We start from the raw sequence: 18,080 nt of genomic DNA, 5'->3' as shown, positions 1-18,080 counted from the left end.
TTCACCTGACTCACAACTTTTAATAGATTGTGGTATGGGGAGCACACGGCCCACTCTACAGGTGTGGTACAGCAGAAATGGAAAAGTATTTTTTAAAGCAAAACAATGTTTATTCAATGAACTCAAGTTAACATTTTTAAAATAAACAGTGAACATCTTAGCAACCATTAATTCAAATACACCCCCAAAGAGTACAACACTAAGTAATGCTTACGCTCTCCTTTTAACATCCAAAAGACTTAAAACACCTTTTACCAGAAGCACATCAGGTTAAAGTCACTACTGAAAACATTTATAATTCTGAATTCACCAAATGATTAAGAGATAGTCTTTTCATGGCAGAGAGATCAACAGTACACCTGCTCTGCTGCTCTGTCTGGCTTCAGATCCAACACTGAAAACGAAACTAAAACACACCCTGCAGCCTGCTCAAAAACAAAAGTAAAAAGCTGACAGACAGCCCAGCTCCACCCACTCTCTGACATCACTGCAGTAGTAAACACCCATTTCTTAAACGTACTCTCACTACAGATATTTATATACATACCCATTTATAAACACCCATTTCTTAAAGGTACTTTCACATGACATAACCGAAAGGGCTTCCACACCCTCAACATACAGCTCGTATGCGACCACCAGATGAAGATAATGCACATGTGTGCCCGCCTCCCGAGGAATGTGCACAACAGCTACATCCTGGGGCAGTCGGTTATCCCCAGCCTCTTCAAGGACCACCCCAGGATGGGCGGCTGGGGGATAAGGGGTCTCCGCTGAGGACCTAGCTAATGACACCAGTCTGGTGGCCAGTGACCGAAGCGGAGACTTGGTACAACGAGGCCCATGTGGCCACCTAGGCTGTGATCGAGCAGTGCATTGAGATGCACTCCTCAAGATGCAGTTCCAATGTCTCAACTTGCAGTACACCTCCTGAAGGGTCACCCGCTTTGTGGTGGTCTGCTATATCCTCCACAACCTATCACCATGGAAAGGCGATGAGCTGGAGGTTGGTGATGAGGAGGAGGATGAGGATGATAAGGCGGTGCATGACCAGCAAGGGCTGGAGGACGAGGCTGGGGAGAAACCTGAGGACCAACTGAAGCTGCAGGACAGGTGGCGAGTGTCCAGCAGGCCCAGAGGGCCAGGGAGGCCCTCACACACATCCTATTCACTTCGGACACACCCCACTCCCATTTCCCACCCTCCCAAGGTCTGTGTCACATCACCCCAGGGTGCTGGGGTTATTTCAGCACTGTCAGCGGGTCACTGTCAAGGGTAAGGGGTTGATAATAACCTGCAGAGAGCTGAGTGTCAGTGCTCCTCAATCTATGCCACAGTCTGACCCCTGCTTGTCTGCTGAGTGCTCACTCACACCCATCATCTGTACGTGGTGTGCCCGGGGACTGGGTGGGGGTGTCTGGAGAAATGGGCCAAGGGTTCGGAGGTCGGCCCTCATTGCAGAAGAAAGTGACAGAGGCGTCATAATGGTCATGCACAAGGGTGTTTCATGTGTAATACAATTCACTACTCTCCCGTTTATTTCCCCCTGAGAGAGAGCTGACCCTTATCAGCTATAAAGTCAGAGTTTTACAGCATAGAAAGATGCCCTTTGGCCCATCGTGTCTGCACCAGCCATCAAGCACCTACATTCTAATCCCATTTTCCAGCACCTGACCGTAGCCATCCATACTGTGGTGTTTCAACCTCATCTAGATGCTTCTTAAATGTTATGAAAGTTCCAATGGCAGTGAGTTCCAGATTCCCACCATCGTCTGGGTGAAAATGTTTTTCCTCAAATCCCATCTAAATCCCCTGCCCCTTACCTTAAATCTATGCTGCCTGGTTATTGACCCCTCTACTAAGGGGAAACGTTTCTTCCAATCTGCCCAATGTCCCTCATAATTTTGTACCTCTCAATGAGATCCACCCTCAGCCTTCTCTGCTCTAAGGAACACAACCCCAGTCTTACCAGCCCCTCTTCATAGCTGAAACGCTTCAGCCCAGGCAACATCTGGTGAATCTCCTCTGCACCCTCTCTGTGCAATCACATCCTTTCTATAGTGCAACGACTAGAAATGTACACAATAGTTAAGCTGTGGCATAACTGGCATTTTATACATCTTCATCATAACCTCCCTGCTCTCAGTAATAATAATAATCTTTATTGTCACAAGTAGCCTTACATTAACACTGCAATGAAGTTACTGTGAAAAGCCGTTAGTCGCCACACTCCAGCGCCTGTTCGGGTATACAGAGGGAGAATTCAGAATGTCCAAATTACCTAACAGCCCATCTTTCGGGACTTGTGGGAAGAAACCGGAGCACCCAGAGGAATCCCACGTAAATACAGGGAGAACATGCAGACTCCGCACAGACATTGACCCAAGTCGGGAGTCGAACCTGGGACCCTGGCGCTGTGAAGCAACAGTGCTAACCACTGTGCTATGGTGCTGTATTCATGCCTCGGCTAATAAAGGCAAGTCTCCCACATACCTTCTTAACTACTTTATCTACCTGTCCTGCTGCTTTCAGGGGTGTTTGGACACCCCCCCCCCCCCAAGGTCCCTCTGGCTCTCTGTACTTCCAAGCATCCTACTGTTCATTGTATATTCCTTTGCCATGTTAGTTATCCCAAATTGCATTGCCTCACACTTTTCAGAGCTAAATTCCATTTGTCACTGTTCTGCCCATCTGACCAGCCCTTCTATATCGTCCTGCACTTGTAAGGCTTTCCTCCTTGATATTTAACACACCAATTTTTATGTCATCTGCGAACTTACTGATCATACCTCACATTCATGTCTAGATCATTGTACACTACAAACAGCAAGGGAACCATCACCGACCTTACTGATCATACCTCACATTCATGTCTAGATCATTACTGTACACTACAAACAGCAAGGGAACCAGCACCGACCTAACTGATCATACCTCACATTCATGTCTAGATCATTACTGTACACTACAAACAGCAAGGGAACCAGCACCGACCTTACTGATCATACCTCACATTCATGTCTAGATCATTGTACACTACAAACAGCAAGGGAACCAGCACCGACCTTACTGATCATACCTCACATTCATGTCTAGATCATTGTACACTACAAACAGCAAGGGAACCAGCACCGACCTTACTGATCATACCTCACATTCATGTCTAGATCATTACTGTACACTACAAACAGCAAGGGAACCAGCACCGACCTTACTGATCATACCTCACATTCATGTCTAGATCATTACTGTACACTACAAACAGCAAGGGAACCAGCACCGACCTTACTGATCATACCTCCCATTCATGTCTAGATCATTACTGTACACTACAAACAGCAAGGGAACCAGCACCGACCTTACTGATCATACCTCACATTCATGTCTAGATCATTACTGTACACTACAAACAACAAGGGAACCATCACCGACCTTACTGATCATACCTCACATTCATGTCTAGATCATTACTGTACACTACAAACAGCAAGGGAACCAGCACCGACCTAACTGATCATACCTCACATTCATGTCTAGATCATTACTGTACACTACAAACAGCAAGGGAACCAGCACCGACCTAACTGATCATACCTCACATTCATGTCTAGATCATTACTGTACACTACAAACAGCAAGGGAACCAGCACCGACCTAACTGATCATACCTCACATTCATGTCTAGATCATTACTGTACACTACAAACAGCAAGGGAACCAGCACCGACCTAACTGATCAGGGCAACACGGTAGCACAGGTGGTTAGCACTGTGGCTTCACAGCGCCAGGGTCCCAGGTTCGATTCCCTGCTGGGTCACTGTCTGTGAGGAGTCTGCACGTTCTCCCCGTGTCTGCGTGGGTTTCCTCCGGGTGCTCCGGTTTCCTCCCACAGTCCAAAGACGTGCAGGTTAGGTGGATTGGCCATGCTAAATTGCCCTTAGTCTCCAAAATTGCCCTTAGTGTTTGGTGGGGTTACTGGGTTAAGGGAATAGGGTGGATGTGTGGGCTTGGGTAGGGTGCTCTATCCGAGAGCCGGTGCAGACTCGATGGGCCGAATGGCCTCCTTCTGCACTGTAAATTCTGTGTAACTTCTGTGTAACCTCACATTCATGTCTAGATCATTACTGTACACTACAAACAGCAAGGGAACCAGCACCGACCTTACTGATCATACCTCACATTCATGTCTAGATCATTACTGTACACTACAAACAGCAAGGGAACCAGCACCGACCTTACTGATCATACCTCACATTCCTGTCTAGATCATTACCGTACACTACAAACAGCAAGTAACCAGCACCGACCTTACTGATCATACCTCACATTCATGTCTAGATAATTACTGTACACTACAAACAGCAAGTAACCAGCACCGACCTTACTGATCATACCTCACATTCATGTCTAGATCATTACTGTACACTACAAACAGCAAGGGAACCAGCACCGACCTTACTGATCATACCTCACATTCATGTCTAGATCATTACTGTACACTACAAACAGCAAGGGAACCAGCACCGACCTTACTGATCATACCTCACATTCCTGTCTAGATCATTACTGTACACTACAAACAGCAAGTAACCGGCACCGACCTTACTGATCATACCTCACATTCATGTCTAGATCATTACTGTACACTACAAACAGCAAGTAACCAGCACCGACCTTACTGATCATACCTCACATTCATGTCTAGATAATTACTGTACACTACAAACAGCAAGTAACCAGCACCGACCTTACTGATCATACCTCACATTCATGTCTAGATCATTACTGTACACTACAAACAGCAAGGGAACCAGCACCGACCTTACTGATCATGCCTCACATTCATGTCTAGATCATTACTGTACACTACAAACAGCAAGGGAACCAGCACCGACTTCACTGATCATACCTCACATTCCTGTCTAGATCATTACTGTACACTACAAACAGCAAGTAACCAGCACCGACCTAACTGATCATACCTCACATTCATGTCTAGATCATTACTGTACAATACAAACAGCAAGGGAACCAGCACCGACCTTACTGATCATACCTCACATTCATGTCTAGATCATTACTGTACACTACAAACAGCAAGGGAACCAGCACCGACCTAACTGATCATACCTCACATTCCTGTCTAGATCATTACTGTACACTACAAACAGCAAGGGAACCAGCACCGACCTTACTGATCATACCTCACATTCATGTCTAGATCATTTCATGTACACTACAAACAGCAAGGGAACCAGCACCGATCCCTGTGGTACACCACTGGACACAAGTTTCCAGTCACAAAAACAACCTTCGACCAATACCTGCTTCCTGACACTAAGCCAATTTTGGATCCAGTTTGGCAAATTGCCCTGGATCCCATGGACTCTTTCCTTCCTGATCATTCTCTCATGAAGGACCTTATTAAAATCCTTATTGAAGTCCATGTAGACTAATAATCATAATAGTTAATAATAATCTTTATTAGTGTCACAAGTAGGTTTAAATTAACACTGCAATGAATATACTGCCTGTCTCGCTCGGCGTTTTCAATTCCTAAATGTCCTTCATGAACCTTCTGGAGTATCATGTGCCTTAGTGTCGTAGGAATAACAAGACAATCGAGAAAAAGTAGAAAACCATCTACTACTGTGAGGTCAGATTGAATGTTTCTGAAGTTTGAACAGTGTCCTTTCGGCCAACCATTTTCCATATGGCTGATGACTCGTTGCAACATTTCATTTTTTTGTCTCCTCTCTGATGAGCTTAGTTTTTCATCAGAAACAGAAAGCGTTTCAGCGAGAAGTTGCACTTGAGCTTCAATTAGTTGAACTATCTCAGGTTGTTGTTCATCTGTGTCTGTAGCATGAGACAATGCATCGGCAATTATAAGGGGCGAAATTCTCCCCAAACGGCGCGATGTCCGCCGACTGGTGCGCAAAACGGCGCCAATCAGACGGGCATCGCGCCGCCCCAAAGGTGCGGAATGCATTGGAAACATTGAGGGGCTAGGCCGACGCCGGAGGGATTTCCGCCCCACCAGCTGGCGGAAACGGCCTTTGTTGCCCCGCCAGCTGGTGCGGAAATGACATATCGGGGCGGCGCATGCGCGGGAGCGTCAGCGGCCGCTGACAGTTTCCCGCGCATGCGCAGTGGAGGGAGTCTCTTCTGCCTCCGCCATGGTGGAGACCGTGGCGGAGGCGGAAGGGAAAGAGTGCCCCCACGGCACAGGCCCGCCCGCGGATCGGTGGGCCCCGATCGCGGGCCAGGCCACCGTGGGGGCACCCCACGGGCCAGATCGCCCCGCGCCCCCCCCAGGACCCCGGAGCCCTCCTGTGCCGCCTTGTCCCGCCGGTAAATAGGTACTTTAATTTACGCCGGCGGGACAGGCAATTTATCGACGGGACTTCGGCCCATCCGGGCCGGAGAATCGAGCGGGGGGGCCCGCCAACCGGCGCGGCCCGATTCCCGCCCCCGCCGAATATCCGGTACCGGAGACTTCGGCAACCGGCGGGGGCGGGATTAACGGCAGCCCCCGGCGATTCTCTAACCCGGCAGGGGGTCGGAGAATGACGCCCCAGATCTTTACCTGGAGTGTAGATCAGTTGAAATTCGTATCTTCTTAGTTTCATGAGTATTCCTTGCAGTCTTGGAGTCATGTCATTCAAATCTTTCTGAATTATGTAAACTAATGGTCAGTGATCAGTTTCAACCGGGAACATCGAAAGTCCATAGACGTAGTCTTGGAATTTCTGTATTCCAGTAAGCAGCCTAAACACTGTTTCTGAGCTTACTGTTGCTCTGTGGAAGTCATAGATCTAGATGCATATGCAATTGGTGTCCAAAAGGTATCATCATTCCCTTGAAGTAGGACTGCCCCAATTCCATTCTGACTTGCATCTGTGAAAATCTTTGTTTCCCACCCAGGGTCAAAGAAGGAAAGGACAGGTACAATAATCAATGCTGATTTGAGGTCTAGCCATTCTTTGTTGTGCTCTACAGTCCACAAGAATAATGTGTTCTTCTGAATGAGGTTACACAAGGCTGTTGTTCGTGAAGCAAGGTTGGGTATACCACACCAAGGATTCTCAAAACTGCTGTTTTGTCTGCTGGGACTTTCATTTTCTGAATGGCAGCAATCTTATCATCATCTGGTTGCACACTATGTTCTGAGATTTGATCACCCAGAGGTTTTAACGTTTAGATACCAAAGTTGCACTTGGAACGATTTAGCTTCAATCCGAATTTGTGTATTCTCTGCAACACTTGCAGGAGTCTTGCATTATGTTCTTCATGCGTAGATGACCAAATTATAATGTCATCAACATACACCCAAACTCCATCTATGCCTTCTGTCATCTGTTCCATGGCACGATGAAATATCTCAGATGCTGAGATGATGCCAAATGGCATTCTGTTAAAACAGTAGCGACCAAACGGTGTGTTGAATATATACAATTTTTTGCTTGTGTCATCCAGTTGCATTTGCCAAAAACCTCTGGAAGCTTCTAGTTTAGAGAATATCTTGATATAAGCCATCTCACTCGTAATCTCTTTACATTTTGATATTGGTTAGTTTTCACTTCTGATGTTCATATTCAGATCCTTCGGAGCTATACAAATCCTAAGGTCACCATTGGATTTCTTAACGCACACTATCGAGCTGACTCAATCTGTCCGTTCTGTGATCTTGGAAATGATGCCAAGATGCTGCATACGTTCCAGTTCTTGCTTGAGACGGTTATGTAATGGAGCAGGAAGGCATTCATTTTCAATTGAATCTTGTGTTGAAAAGGGAGAGTACCCATACCTTCAAAAACCTGAGGAAATTTAGTGAGGATGCTTTCAGTATCTTCCTGCACAGGTGGAAGAGATTTGCTGATGCTGTAGATTTGTTTCACAAGGTGTAAATCCTGACAGGTTTGTGCACCTAGTAGTAAAGGTGTATTGGCTTCAACAATCTCGAACCGCAACGATATCACAGTGTCGTTGTTTGTCACTAAGAGACAGTATGACCCTAAAGAAATAATCGTGTTACCATTGTGGTCTCGTAACTGGCAGTCAGTTTTCCGAATCTAAGGACTATGACAAAGTTGAGATAAATCATGAATATTTATTAAATTCGCAGATGCTCCAGTGTCCAGCTTGAACACAATCTCAAAACCATTGACTTGCAATGGAGTGTCCCATTCAGATTCCGTGTTAATCGATTGTATGGGATGCAGTATTTGTGGATTGGAAGTGTTCTTCACAGTTCTGTGGAACCTCTCAACAATTCCCACAAAGAAAGAATCTTCAAGACTATAAGCATCTATATCATCATTAGGGTTATCCATTTTGGAGGTGTCTGCACTTGTATTGACACGCTGTACATTCATGTGTTTCTTCATTAAGTTTGAAGATTTAAAGTGTGTCCCTTTTAGTGCAGTTCTGCATTGAAGTGATTCAGTTTGCAACATTTGGAGCAAATGTTTTCAAGTGCTGGGCATTTTATATGTGGGCGGGTGTGTCCACAACATCCACAGGTCTTGATGTTGTTTTCATCATGCGCAAATTGTTTGCATGCTTGCGCAGAATGGTCTTCATCCAAATCTTGTAGTTTGTTGAAGCACGCATGTGCAGATTGACAATGTGCATGCGCATTACGGCTGCCGTTCGATACGCGCATTTTTCTTAACTCGCCACAGATCTAACGCAGTTGGCCCTGAGGTGTGTTTTTGCACCCTTTTCCTTCACCAGAATTTCAGAATACTGAGTTTTTGATGTTTAATTTGCTCGACCCACTGCAAAAGCATCTTCTAATTTTAATTCTTTCTGCCACAATAAGCCTTCTCTGAATCTCTCATCTTGATGCCAAAAACGATTTGATCTCTGACCATTGAGTCTGACAATATTGAGAAGTTATAGGTTTGTGACTTTAGTCTTAAATCTGTAATGAAGCAATCTACAGATTCTCCATCTTTTTGCACTCTCGTTTGAAAGATAAACCGTTCATACATTTCATTAATTTGAGCATGACAACGAAGATCAAATTATTCAATAACGATATCATATTTTCTTAAATCATTTTCCATGGATAATTGGAAAGAGTTATAAAGTTCAATAGCCTGTGGTCCAGCCATTGTTAAAAATAACGCAAGTTTTCTGTTATCACTAGCATTATCTAAATCTGAGGCAGAGAGGTATAATTGAAATTGCTGCTTAAATATTTTCCAATTTGCATCAAATTTACCAGAAGTCTGGAACTGTCGCAGAGTTTGCAATTTCTCCATTAGGTCTGGACTTGTCTGTGTGTTGAAGTAACCGGTCTCGAAGCAGTCTTGCCATCGAAGTCTGAGCACATGCTGGTTTTCTTTCTTCTTAGATTCTAACTATTTTCTAACTAAATTACTTCAGTAATTTCCTGGTGCCATGTTATGTTTCTTGTATTGTTCTGCAAGATAGCCAAAGTCGTAGTGAAGACAAAGAACATAAACATATGTTTAAATCAAAACTAGTTTATTTTACACTACTGGTAGCATGTTATGAATTTTCACTACTTCAAATGGTTCACACACTCTACTGAGTAACAGTTAACAAAATAATAGTATTGAATCTATGATACAGTAATTAATTATCTCTCTAATATATAAACAACACTCTAACTCAACTTCACACCATCCTTCTACATTTGGGCAGCACGGTAGCATTGTGGATAGCACAATTGCTTCACAGCTCCAGGGTCCCAGGTTCGATTCCGGCTTGGGTCACTGTCTGTGCGGAGTCTGCACATCCTCCCCGTGTGTGCGTGGGTTTCCTCCGGGTGCTCCAGTTCCTCCCACAGTCCAAAGATGTGCAGGTTAGGTGGATTGGCCATGATAAATTGCCCTTAGTGTCCAAAATTGCCCTTAGTGTTGGGTGGGGTTACTGGGTTATGGGGATAGGGTGGAGATGCTGAACTTGGGTAGGGTGCCGACTCGATGGGCCGAATGGCCTCCTTCTTCACTGTAAATTCTATGACTATGATCAACTTCTCCAACAGCTTCTCCCAGCATGCCTGGTAACACCGCCTTTTATAAAACTACTCACTGATGCCACCTGGTGTTAATATACATGAATATCATCTTGTAAATCCTTTACTCTTCTTAGGTGATACATATCATTGCATAAACAAGTACATTTTCTTTAGTTTCAAGTAGTCCTTATTAGCATAAATTAAATCTGTGGGCCTAAATGTCAGGCAGATGGCTCATAAATTGTCACACCTTCTGAATCCATTATTTTAAAAAACATTTGTCTACAAATTAAGCATAACTGAAACATTCTGTGTTATTTGTTTAAGCTAATTGAGCCTGCAGACATTCCTGCCTTGGTTGTATAGCTAATACATGGCCACAAAGATTGAACTAAATCTCATTATCTTTCAGCCTCCCTCAGCCTAAGGATGTAATAAATTTCTGGACATTTGTGAGCAATAAAGTAAATCCAATAATGCATCGGTAAATATATGTGGTGACCATGAAGAAAGAGATCTGGTTTAGATACAATCAGTTCTTCAAACATGGAAAACTGCAGGAAATTTCATTTTTTAATATCATACACAGTTTACTGCATCAATCACTTTGCATTCTTATTCTCACACAAGATCCATATGAGCATTTATTTGCATCAAAGAACAAATGAAAATGTGGCTTAAATTTATAGGTAGCTCAAAAAATTTAATTGAGGTTTTATACATTATGGGCGGGTGTTACCGACCATCCCACCGCATGTTTTCTGACGGTGGAGTCGGCCCACCAGCAGGATTTACTGACCATCCCACTGTGTGTTTTCCGGTGGTGGAGTCGGCCCACCAGCAGTATTTACCGACCATCCCACTGTGTGTTTTCTGACGGTGGAGTCGGCCCACCAGCAGTATTTCCCGACCATCCCACCGCGTGTTTTCCGACGGTGGAGTCGGCCCGCCAACAGGATTTCCCGACCATCCCACTGTGTGTTTTCCGGTGGTGGAGTCGGGTCACCAGCAGGATTTACCAACTATCCCACTGTGCGTTTTCCGGTGGTGGAGTCGGCCCACCAGCAGTATTTACCGACCATCCAACCGTGTGTTTTCCGGTGGTGGAGGCGGCCTGCCAGCAGTATTTACCAACCATCCCACTGTGTGTTTTCCGACGGCGGAGTCGGCCCACCAGCAGTATTTACCGACCATCCAACTGCGTTTTTTCCGGTGGTGGAGTCGGTCCACCAGCAGGATTTCCCGACCATCCCACCGCGTGTTTTTCCACGGTGGAGGTGGGTCACCAGCAGGATTTACTGACCATCCCACCGCGTGTTTTCCGGTGGTGGAGGCAGCCTGCCAGCAGGATTTACTGACCATCCCACCGCGTGTTTTCCGGCGGTGGAGGCGGGTCACCAGCAGGATTTACTGACCATCCCACCGCGTGTTTTCCGGCGGTGGAGGCGGGTCACCAGCAGGATTTACTGACCATCCCACCGCGTGTTTTCCGGTGGTGGAGGCAGCCTGCCAGCAGGATTTCCCGACAATCCCACCGCGTGTTTTTCGGTGGTGGAGGCAGCCCACCAGCAGTATTTCCCGACAATCCCACCACGTGTTTTCCGGTGGTGGAGTCGGCCCACCAGCAGTATTTACTGACCATCCCACCGTGTGTTTTCCGGCGGTGGAGGCAGCCCACCAGCAGGATTTACTGACCATCCCACCGTGTGTTTTTCGGCGGTAGAGCCAGCCTGCCAGCCGGATTTCCCGACCATCCCACCGTATGTTTTCCGGCGGTGAAGGCAGCCCACCAGCCGGATTTCCCGACCATCCCACCGTGTGTTTTCCAGCGGTGGAGGCAGCCCACCAGCAGTATTTACTGACCATCCCACCGCGTGTTTTCCGGTGGTGAAGGCAGCCCACCAGCCGGATTTCCCGACCATCCCACCGTGTGTTTTCCGGCGGTGGAGGCAGCCTGCCAGCAGGATTTACTGACCATCCCACCGCGTGTTTTTCGGCGGTGAAGGCAGCCTGCCAGCAGGATTTCCCGACCATCCCACCGTGTGTTTTCCGACGGTGGAGACGGCCCACCAGCAGGATTTACTGACCATCCCACCGCGTGTTTTTCGGCGGTGGAGGCAGCCTGCCAGCAGGATTTACTGACCATCCCACCGCGTGTTTTTCGGCGGTGGAGACGGCCCACCAGCAGGATTTACTGACCATCCCACTGCGTGTTTTCCGGTGGTGGAGTCGGCCCACCAGCAGGATTTACTGACCATCCCACCGCGTGTTTTCCGGCGGTGGAGGTGGGTCACCAGCAGGATTTACTGACCATCCCACCGTGTGTTTTACGGCGGTGGAGGCAGCCCAGCAGCAGGATTTACTGACCATCCCACCGCGTGTTTTCCGGCGGTGGAGGCGGGTCACCAGCAGGATTTACTGACCATCCCACCGCGTGTTTTCCGGTGGTGGAGTCGGTCCACCAGCACTATTTCCCGACAATCCCACCGTGTGTTTTCCGGCGGTGAAGGCAGCCTGCCAGCCGGATTTCCCGACCATCCCACCGTATGTTTTCCGGCGGTGGAGGCAGCCTGCCAGCAGGATTTACTGACCATCCCACCGTGTGTTTTCCGGTGGTGGAGTCAGCCCACCAGCAGGATTTACTGACCATCCCACCGTGTGTTTTTCGGCGGTGGAGGCGGGTCACCAGCAGGATTTACTGACCATCCCACCGCGTGTTTTTCGGTGGTGGAGGCGGGTCACCAGCAGGATTTACTGACCATCCCACCGCGTGTTTTCCGGTGGTGGAGGAAGCCTGCCAGCAGGATTTCCCGACAATCCCACCGTGTGTTTTCCGACGGTGGAGGCAGCCTGCCAGCAGGATTTACTGACAATCCCACCGCGTGTTTTCCGGCGGTGGAGGCGGGTCACCAGCAGGATTTACTGACCATCCCACCGCGTGTTTTCCGGTGGTGGAGGAAGCCTGCCAGCAGGATTTACTGACCATCCCACCGCATGTTTTTCGGTGGTGGAGGAAGCCTGCCAGCAGGATTTACTGACCATCCCACCGCATGTTTTTCGGCGGTGGAGGCAGCCCACCAGCAGTATTTACCGACCATCCCACCGCATGTTTTTCGGTGGTGGAGGCAGCCCACCAGCAGGATTTACTGACCATCCCACCGCGTGTTTTCCGGTGGTGGAGGCGGCCCACCAGCAGGATTAACTGACCATCCCACCGCATGTTTTTCGGTGGTGGAGGAAGCCTGCCAGCAGGATTAACTGACCATCCCACCGCATGTTTTTCGGTGGTGGAGGAAGCCTGCCAGCAGGATTTACTGACCATCCCACCGCATGTTTTTCGGTGGTGGAGGAAGCCTGCCAGCAGGATTTACTGACCATCCCACCGCGTGTTTTCCGGTGGTGGAGGAAGCCTGCCAGCAGGATTTACTGACCATCCCACCGCATGTTTTTCGGTGGTGGAGGCAGCCCACCAGCAGTATTTACCGACCATCCCACCACGTGTTTTTCGACGGTGGAGGCAGCCTGCCAGCAGGATTAACTGACCATCCCACCGTGTGTTTTCCGGCGGTGGAGGAGGGTCACCAGCAGGATTTACCGACCCCGCTGTTGTCAACGGTATTTTCCTGTGACTGCACCCTTTATCACCGGGAAACCCATGTGCTGACATGAGACTGGAATATCCCACCGGCATGAACAGCCGGTAGATCGCACCTGATATGTGCACAGTGCCAATGCACATAAATCACCCAAGTGTGTGTTGCCCACATCAACATGGAGTCCACTAGTTTGTATCCTTTAGGTCCTTCATTCTTTTATAAACCTCACACAAATCAATTCAAAGTTTACACTGCTGCACAGTATAAAGATCCAGCTCACTGAGCCTAGTTGTATACTGAAGGTGTTTTAACTGGAATGCACCCTTTCAAAGTTGGGTTCTGGGTTGGGACCTCCAATGTTGGTGTAAAATAGGGGTCCCATCTGTGCAATGCTTAGGGAACAGTTATCGAGCAGAAATGTTCTTTGAATTGGCCAATTAGTGGCAGAGGATGGGCGTGCTACCAAATTAAGGATGGCAGATGGCCTCTCAAAGCTGCAATGAAAAGCCCCTCAGCTTGGAAGAAGCACTAACCTGCTGTTCAAGCTAGAGAGGGGGCACCTCCATCATGAAGGGCCCTCTTCCCAACTTTTAAAAGTTTTAAATTTAGAAATGGCCTTAGCAACTGTGGTATTATCAGGTATTGCTGCACCTAAGAAGCTGATGACCATTGGTTAAACCTAGGAGTTTACCATTGGCTGTTGATACTTAGCTCCGCCCTGACAGGCAGAGTATAAGAACCGGTGCCGTCCCAGCAGCCTTCACTTTCTGTACCGAAGCTACTGGGGAACAGTTCTAGTTGATTAAAGCCTTCAGTTATGAAATCACTTTGTCTTGAGTGTAATTGATCGTGCATCAGCAACTGCATCCAGCCCTTCATAAAAACACAAAGATTGGAGCAGGAATAGATCATACGGCCAGTCGCACCTTCTCCACCATTCAAAACGATCATGGCTGCTCTTGGGCTTCAACTCTACGCTCCCCATGTCCCTCGATTCCCTGGGAAACCAAACATCTGTCCATCTCAGGCTTAAAGGTATTCAGTAATGGAGCATCCACAAGGCTCTGGGGTGGAGAATTCTAAAGATTCACAAATTATTAGTAAAGAAATGTCTCCTCCACTCAGTCCTAATTGATCTGCCCCTCACCCTGAGACTGGACACCCCAGCCAGCGGAAACAACCCTGTCATGTTCCTTCAGAATCTTGTATGATTGAATTTAGCTAGGCAGACCGGGAGGGCCTAAATGAATGTTCTACTCAGCTGATTTTATTTATTTTCTACTCTTTATATCCACAGTTTTGTGCAACACTTGGCACCACTTCCTCCTGTGCATTCGATAACATCATGGAGCTGGGACCTATCTGTAAGCATGTCTTAAATATATTTACTTAATGTTTATAGTGTTATCCACATTAAAGGACAAGTTATTTTTCTTTGTTGATTCTCTGATCTATTACACTACATTATTCCTACATTGACAAGGGATAACCTTGCTGCACCAGGTTAAAGATATTTGGCAGCTAAATCTGTCCCAGCACCATTATGCATCAAATAAGTAAATGCTTTAGAAGCAACAAACTGGCCTTACACCAGAATAGATTGTTGGTTCTGTGAACAATGAGAAGGATGCAGACATGCTTTAGTGTGATTTGGACATGCTTAATGACTGGGTATATGCATGGCAGATGCAGTATAATGTGGATAGATGTGAGGTTATCCATTTGGTAGCAAAAATAGGAAGGGAGATTATTATTTGAACGGGTATAAATTGTGAGAGGTGAATACTCAGTGAATCCCTGGCGTCCTTGTGCATCAGCCACCGAAAGTAAGTGCGCAGGTACTGCAGGCATTAAACAGGACAAATTGTATGTTAGCCATCATAGCGAGAGGGTTTCAGTGCACCAATCGGGATGTTTTAGTACAATTGTATAGGGCGTCAATGAGGCCGCACCTGAAGTATTGTGTGCAGTTCTTCTGAGGAAGGATGTTCTTGCTCTGGAGGGAGTGCAGTGCAGCAACTGGATTTGGAGGAGGGCGATACGCTGGAATTGATTAGTACCATCAGTCAGCATGGATGGTGGTGACAATGCTTCAACAGAGTCTTACTTATGGCCTGAACTGGAGCAGGCAAGGAAGAAATACTTTGCTATGTTGAAAATATAAATGTGGGACATTTTTAGAATCAGAGAATCATGCAGTACAGAAAAGGCCCTTCGTCCCATCAAGCCTGCACCGACAAAAAACTACTGTAAATCTACACAATTCCACTTCCCAGCACTTGGTCCGTAGCCTTGAATGTTATGACATTTCAAGTGCTCATCCAAGTACTTTTTAAAGATTGTGAGGTTTCCTGCCTCCGCTACCCTTCCAGGCAGTGCATTCCAAATTCTCACCACTCTCTGGGTGAAAACTCTTTTCCTCAAATCCCCTCTAAACCTCCTGCCTTTCACCTTAAAATTAGGCCCCCATGTTATTGCCCTTCAACTAAGATCAGCAGCTGCTTTCTATCCACCCTTTACATGCCCTTCATAATCTCATCCACCTCAATTAGGTCCCCTTCTCAGCTTCTCTGTTCCACAGAAAACAGCCCGATCATATCCAGCCTCTCTTCATAGCTAAAATGCTCCATCCCAGGCAACATCCTGGTGAATCTCCTCTGCACCCCCTCTAGTGCCATCACATCCTTCCCATAGTGCGGTAACCAGAACTGAATATCTATATGTATTATGTTTGTAAAGACAACACAAGGCATATTTTCTTTCATGACACTGAGTAATGTTAAGATCGTGTTTGTCGTGTTATCCAGCATAATGTTCAGTATAAGGTAGCACAAGGTTCCTTAGTGCCATATGTTCTCACACACTCAAAATGTAGCTAGTGTTCAGCACACATGAATGGCACATACATTCCCACATTTATGACTTTCCAACATCCGTGCTTTTTAAATCTACCTTTAGAAGCAAGCTATGAGCTAAATTTCCCCATCTTCGCCTGCCATGGGATTTGATCAAGTTCACTTTCAGTCAATTCAGACTCTTTGTGCCTAATTAAAGGTAACTTCCTGTCCCTACCTCCATTTTGCCTGCAACAGGCAGGCCCACAATAGTATATGAAGACCACCAAGTAACCCTAGCAATTGCTCAGCAGGTTTCCTGGCTGGGAGAGGTCCTCCTTAATATCCACATCATAGCCTAAGAAGGGCGCTTTAGTCCTTCCCACCGCGACCCACCTCATTAATAATGCATTCACAGTCAAAACACTGGTTTGCTGGTAGGTGGGCTGGGATTTGGCTGCCACGCCATCCCATCAGTGCATCCTCGGGTGCCAAATTCAAAGCCCACATCAGGACGTACCTTCCTACATACGTACAGACCGCGACTGCTCCAGGCAACGGAAAGCATAGGTAGCCATTAAAGTTAGTGACACCTGTCTGGGCTACCTGTTGGACACAGTGGAAACTCACTGCAATGTCCTTTACTCGTACCCTGGCTACAGGAGATACAGAGTCACCAAACGATACAGAGTCACCAAACTGATCAGGGAGGCAATGGCACCAGCGGTCATTTATAAACTCAAACAATGTTCATTTTCACTGACTAATGTATGCGGTTGTCATCTTCCAGCTTCAGTTTCAGGCTTCGCCAATGCTCCCCATGCATCACCCCACCCCAGAAGCTTAGCTGCACACATCTGACGTGTGTGCGTGCGATTCCGCGTGTGTTTGTAACTTCAACCAGTGTGGGCTGACCAGAAAGGAGAGAGGACCTAGTGAGGTGTACCAGCCTTTGGTAGTTTCTTTTGCTAAATACTATCTGCGCCAATATATTATCCCCAACCTCATGTATTTTAGTATTGCACAATAACCTCTCATCAAAAGCTTTCTAAACCTCCAAGTACACCACATCCACTTGTTCTCGGTGACCCATTGATCGCGGTGGGAGATCCCACTGCAGGCCACTGACAGGCCATCTCTGCTGTCACAAAACACGCCATGAGAGGGGTGGAAAATCCCCCCCCTTCACAAACCCATGTTGACTTTCTTTAATCTGTTGATAGAGTCCTGTTTTCCTGCCAATGCAACAATTAAGAGGGGTGGGGGGGGGTGATTCCACTTGGTAATTGTTTCGCATCCCGCTATATTGTCCACTCATGCTGCCAAGTATGACTGCCACCAACAAGAGTGGACAATTCCAGTCTAAGTCTCGGGAAGACTGACAAAGGGTGGAATCTCTTTTTAAAGGTGTGTTCCAGTGGAAAAAACGTGGATAATCGACGGCAGGAAAACCAACCATGTATTCAACCTCTGTAACCATTTTTTTTTCTCCACGTGTTTCATGGCAGCTTGCCTCTGATACAATCACCCAGGAAAACCCAATCTCTGTAATCAGTAAGGCGCTCCTTTTTAAATTGCTCCTCAGCTTTTTGGAGGATGGCTGCCAGAAGGACTGCACCACATTTTACAGAGACAACCCTCAGCAAACATCTCGAT

The 18,080-nt window shown here is 46.9% G+C and overlaps 1 protein-coding gene across 2 annotated transcripts in view; it reads left to right on the top strand.

Moving 5' to 3' along the window:
• Positions 1–18,080, top strand: part of LOC140425049 (aromatic-L-amino-acid decarboxylase-like) — a 273,377-nt gene that overhangs the window by 82,063 nt on the left and 173,234 nt on the right. For both annotated transcript variants that reach the window (XM_072508855.1, XM_072508854.1), the window contains one exon: positions 14,888–14,954. In XM_072508855.1, the coding sequence (XP_072364956.1) occupies positions 14,888–14,954 (67 nt within the window). The remainder of the gene's footprint in view (positions 1–14,887; positions 14,955–18,080) is intronic.

This window comes from Scyliorhinus torazame, chromosome 6 (assembly GCF_047496885.1).
Source record: "Scyliorhinus torazame isolate Kashiwa2021f chromosome 6, sScyTor2.1, whole genome shotgun sequence".
Lineage (NCBI taxonomy): Eukaryota > Metazoa > Chordata > Chondrichthyes > Carcharhiniformes > Scyliorhinidae > Scyliorhinus > Scyliorhinus torazame.
The sequence above is the reverse complement of the archived record's forward strand: the minus strand, read 5'-3'. Positions and strand labels throughout refer to the sequence as shown.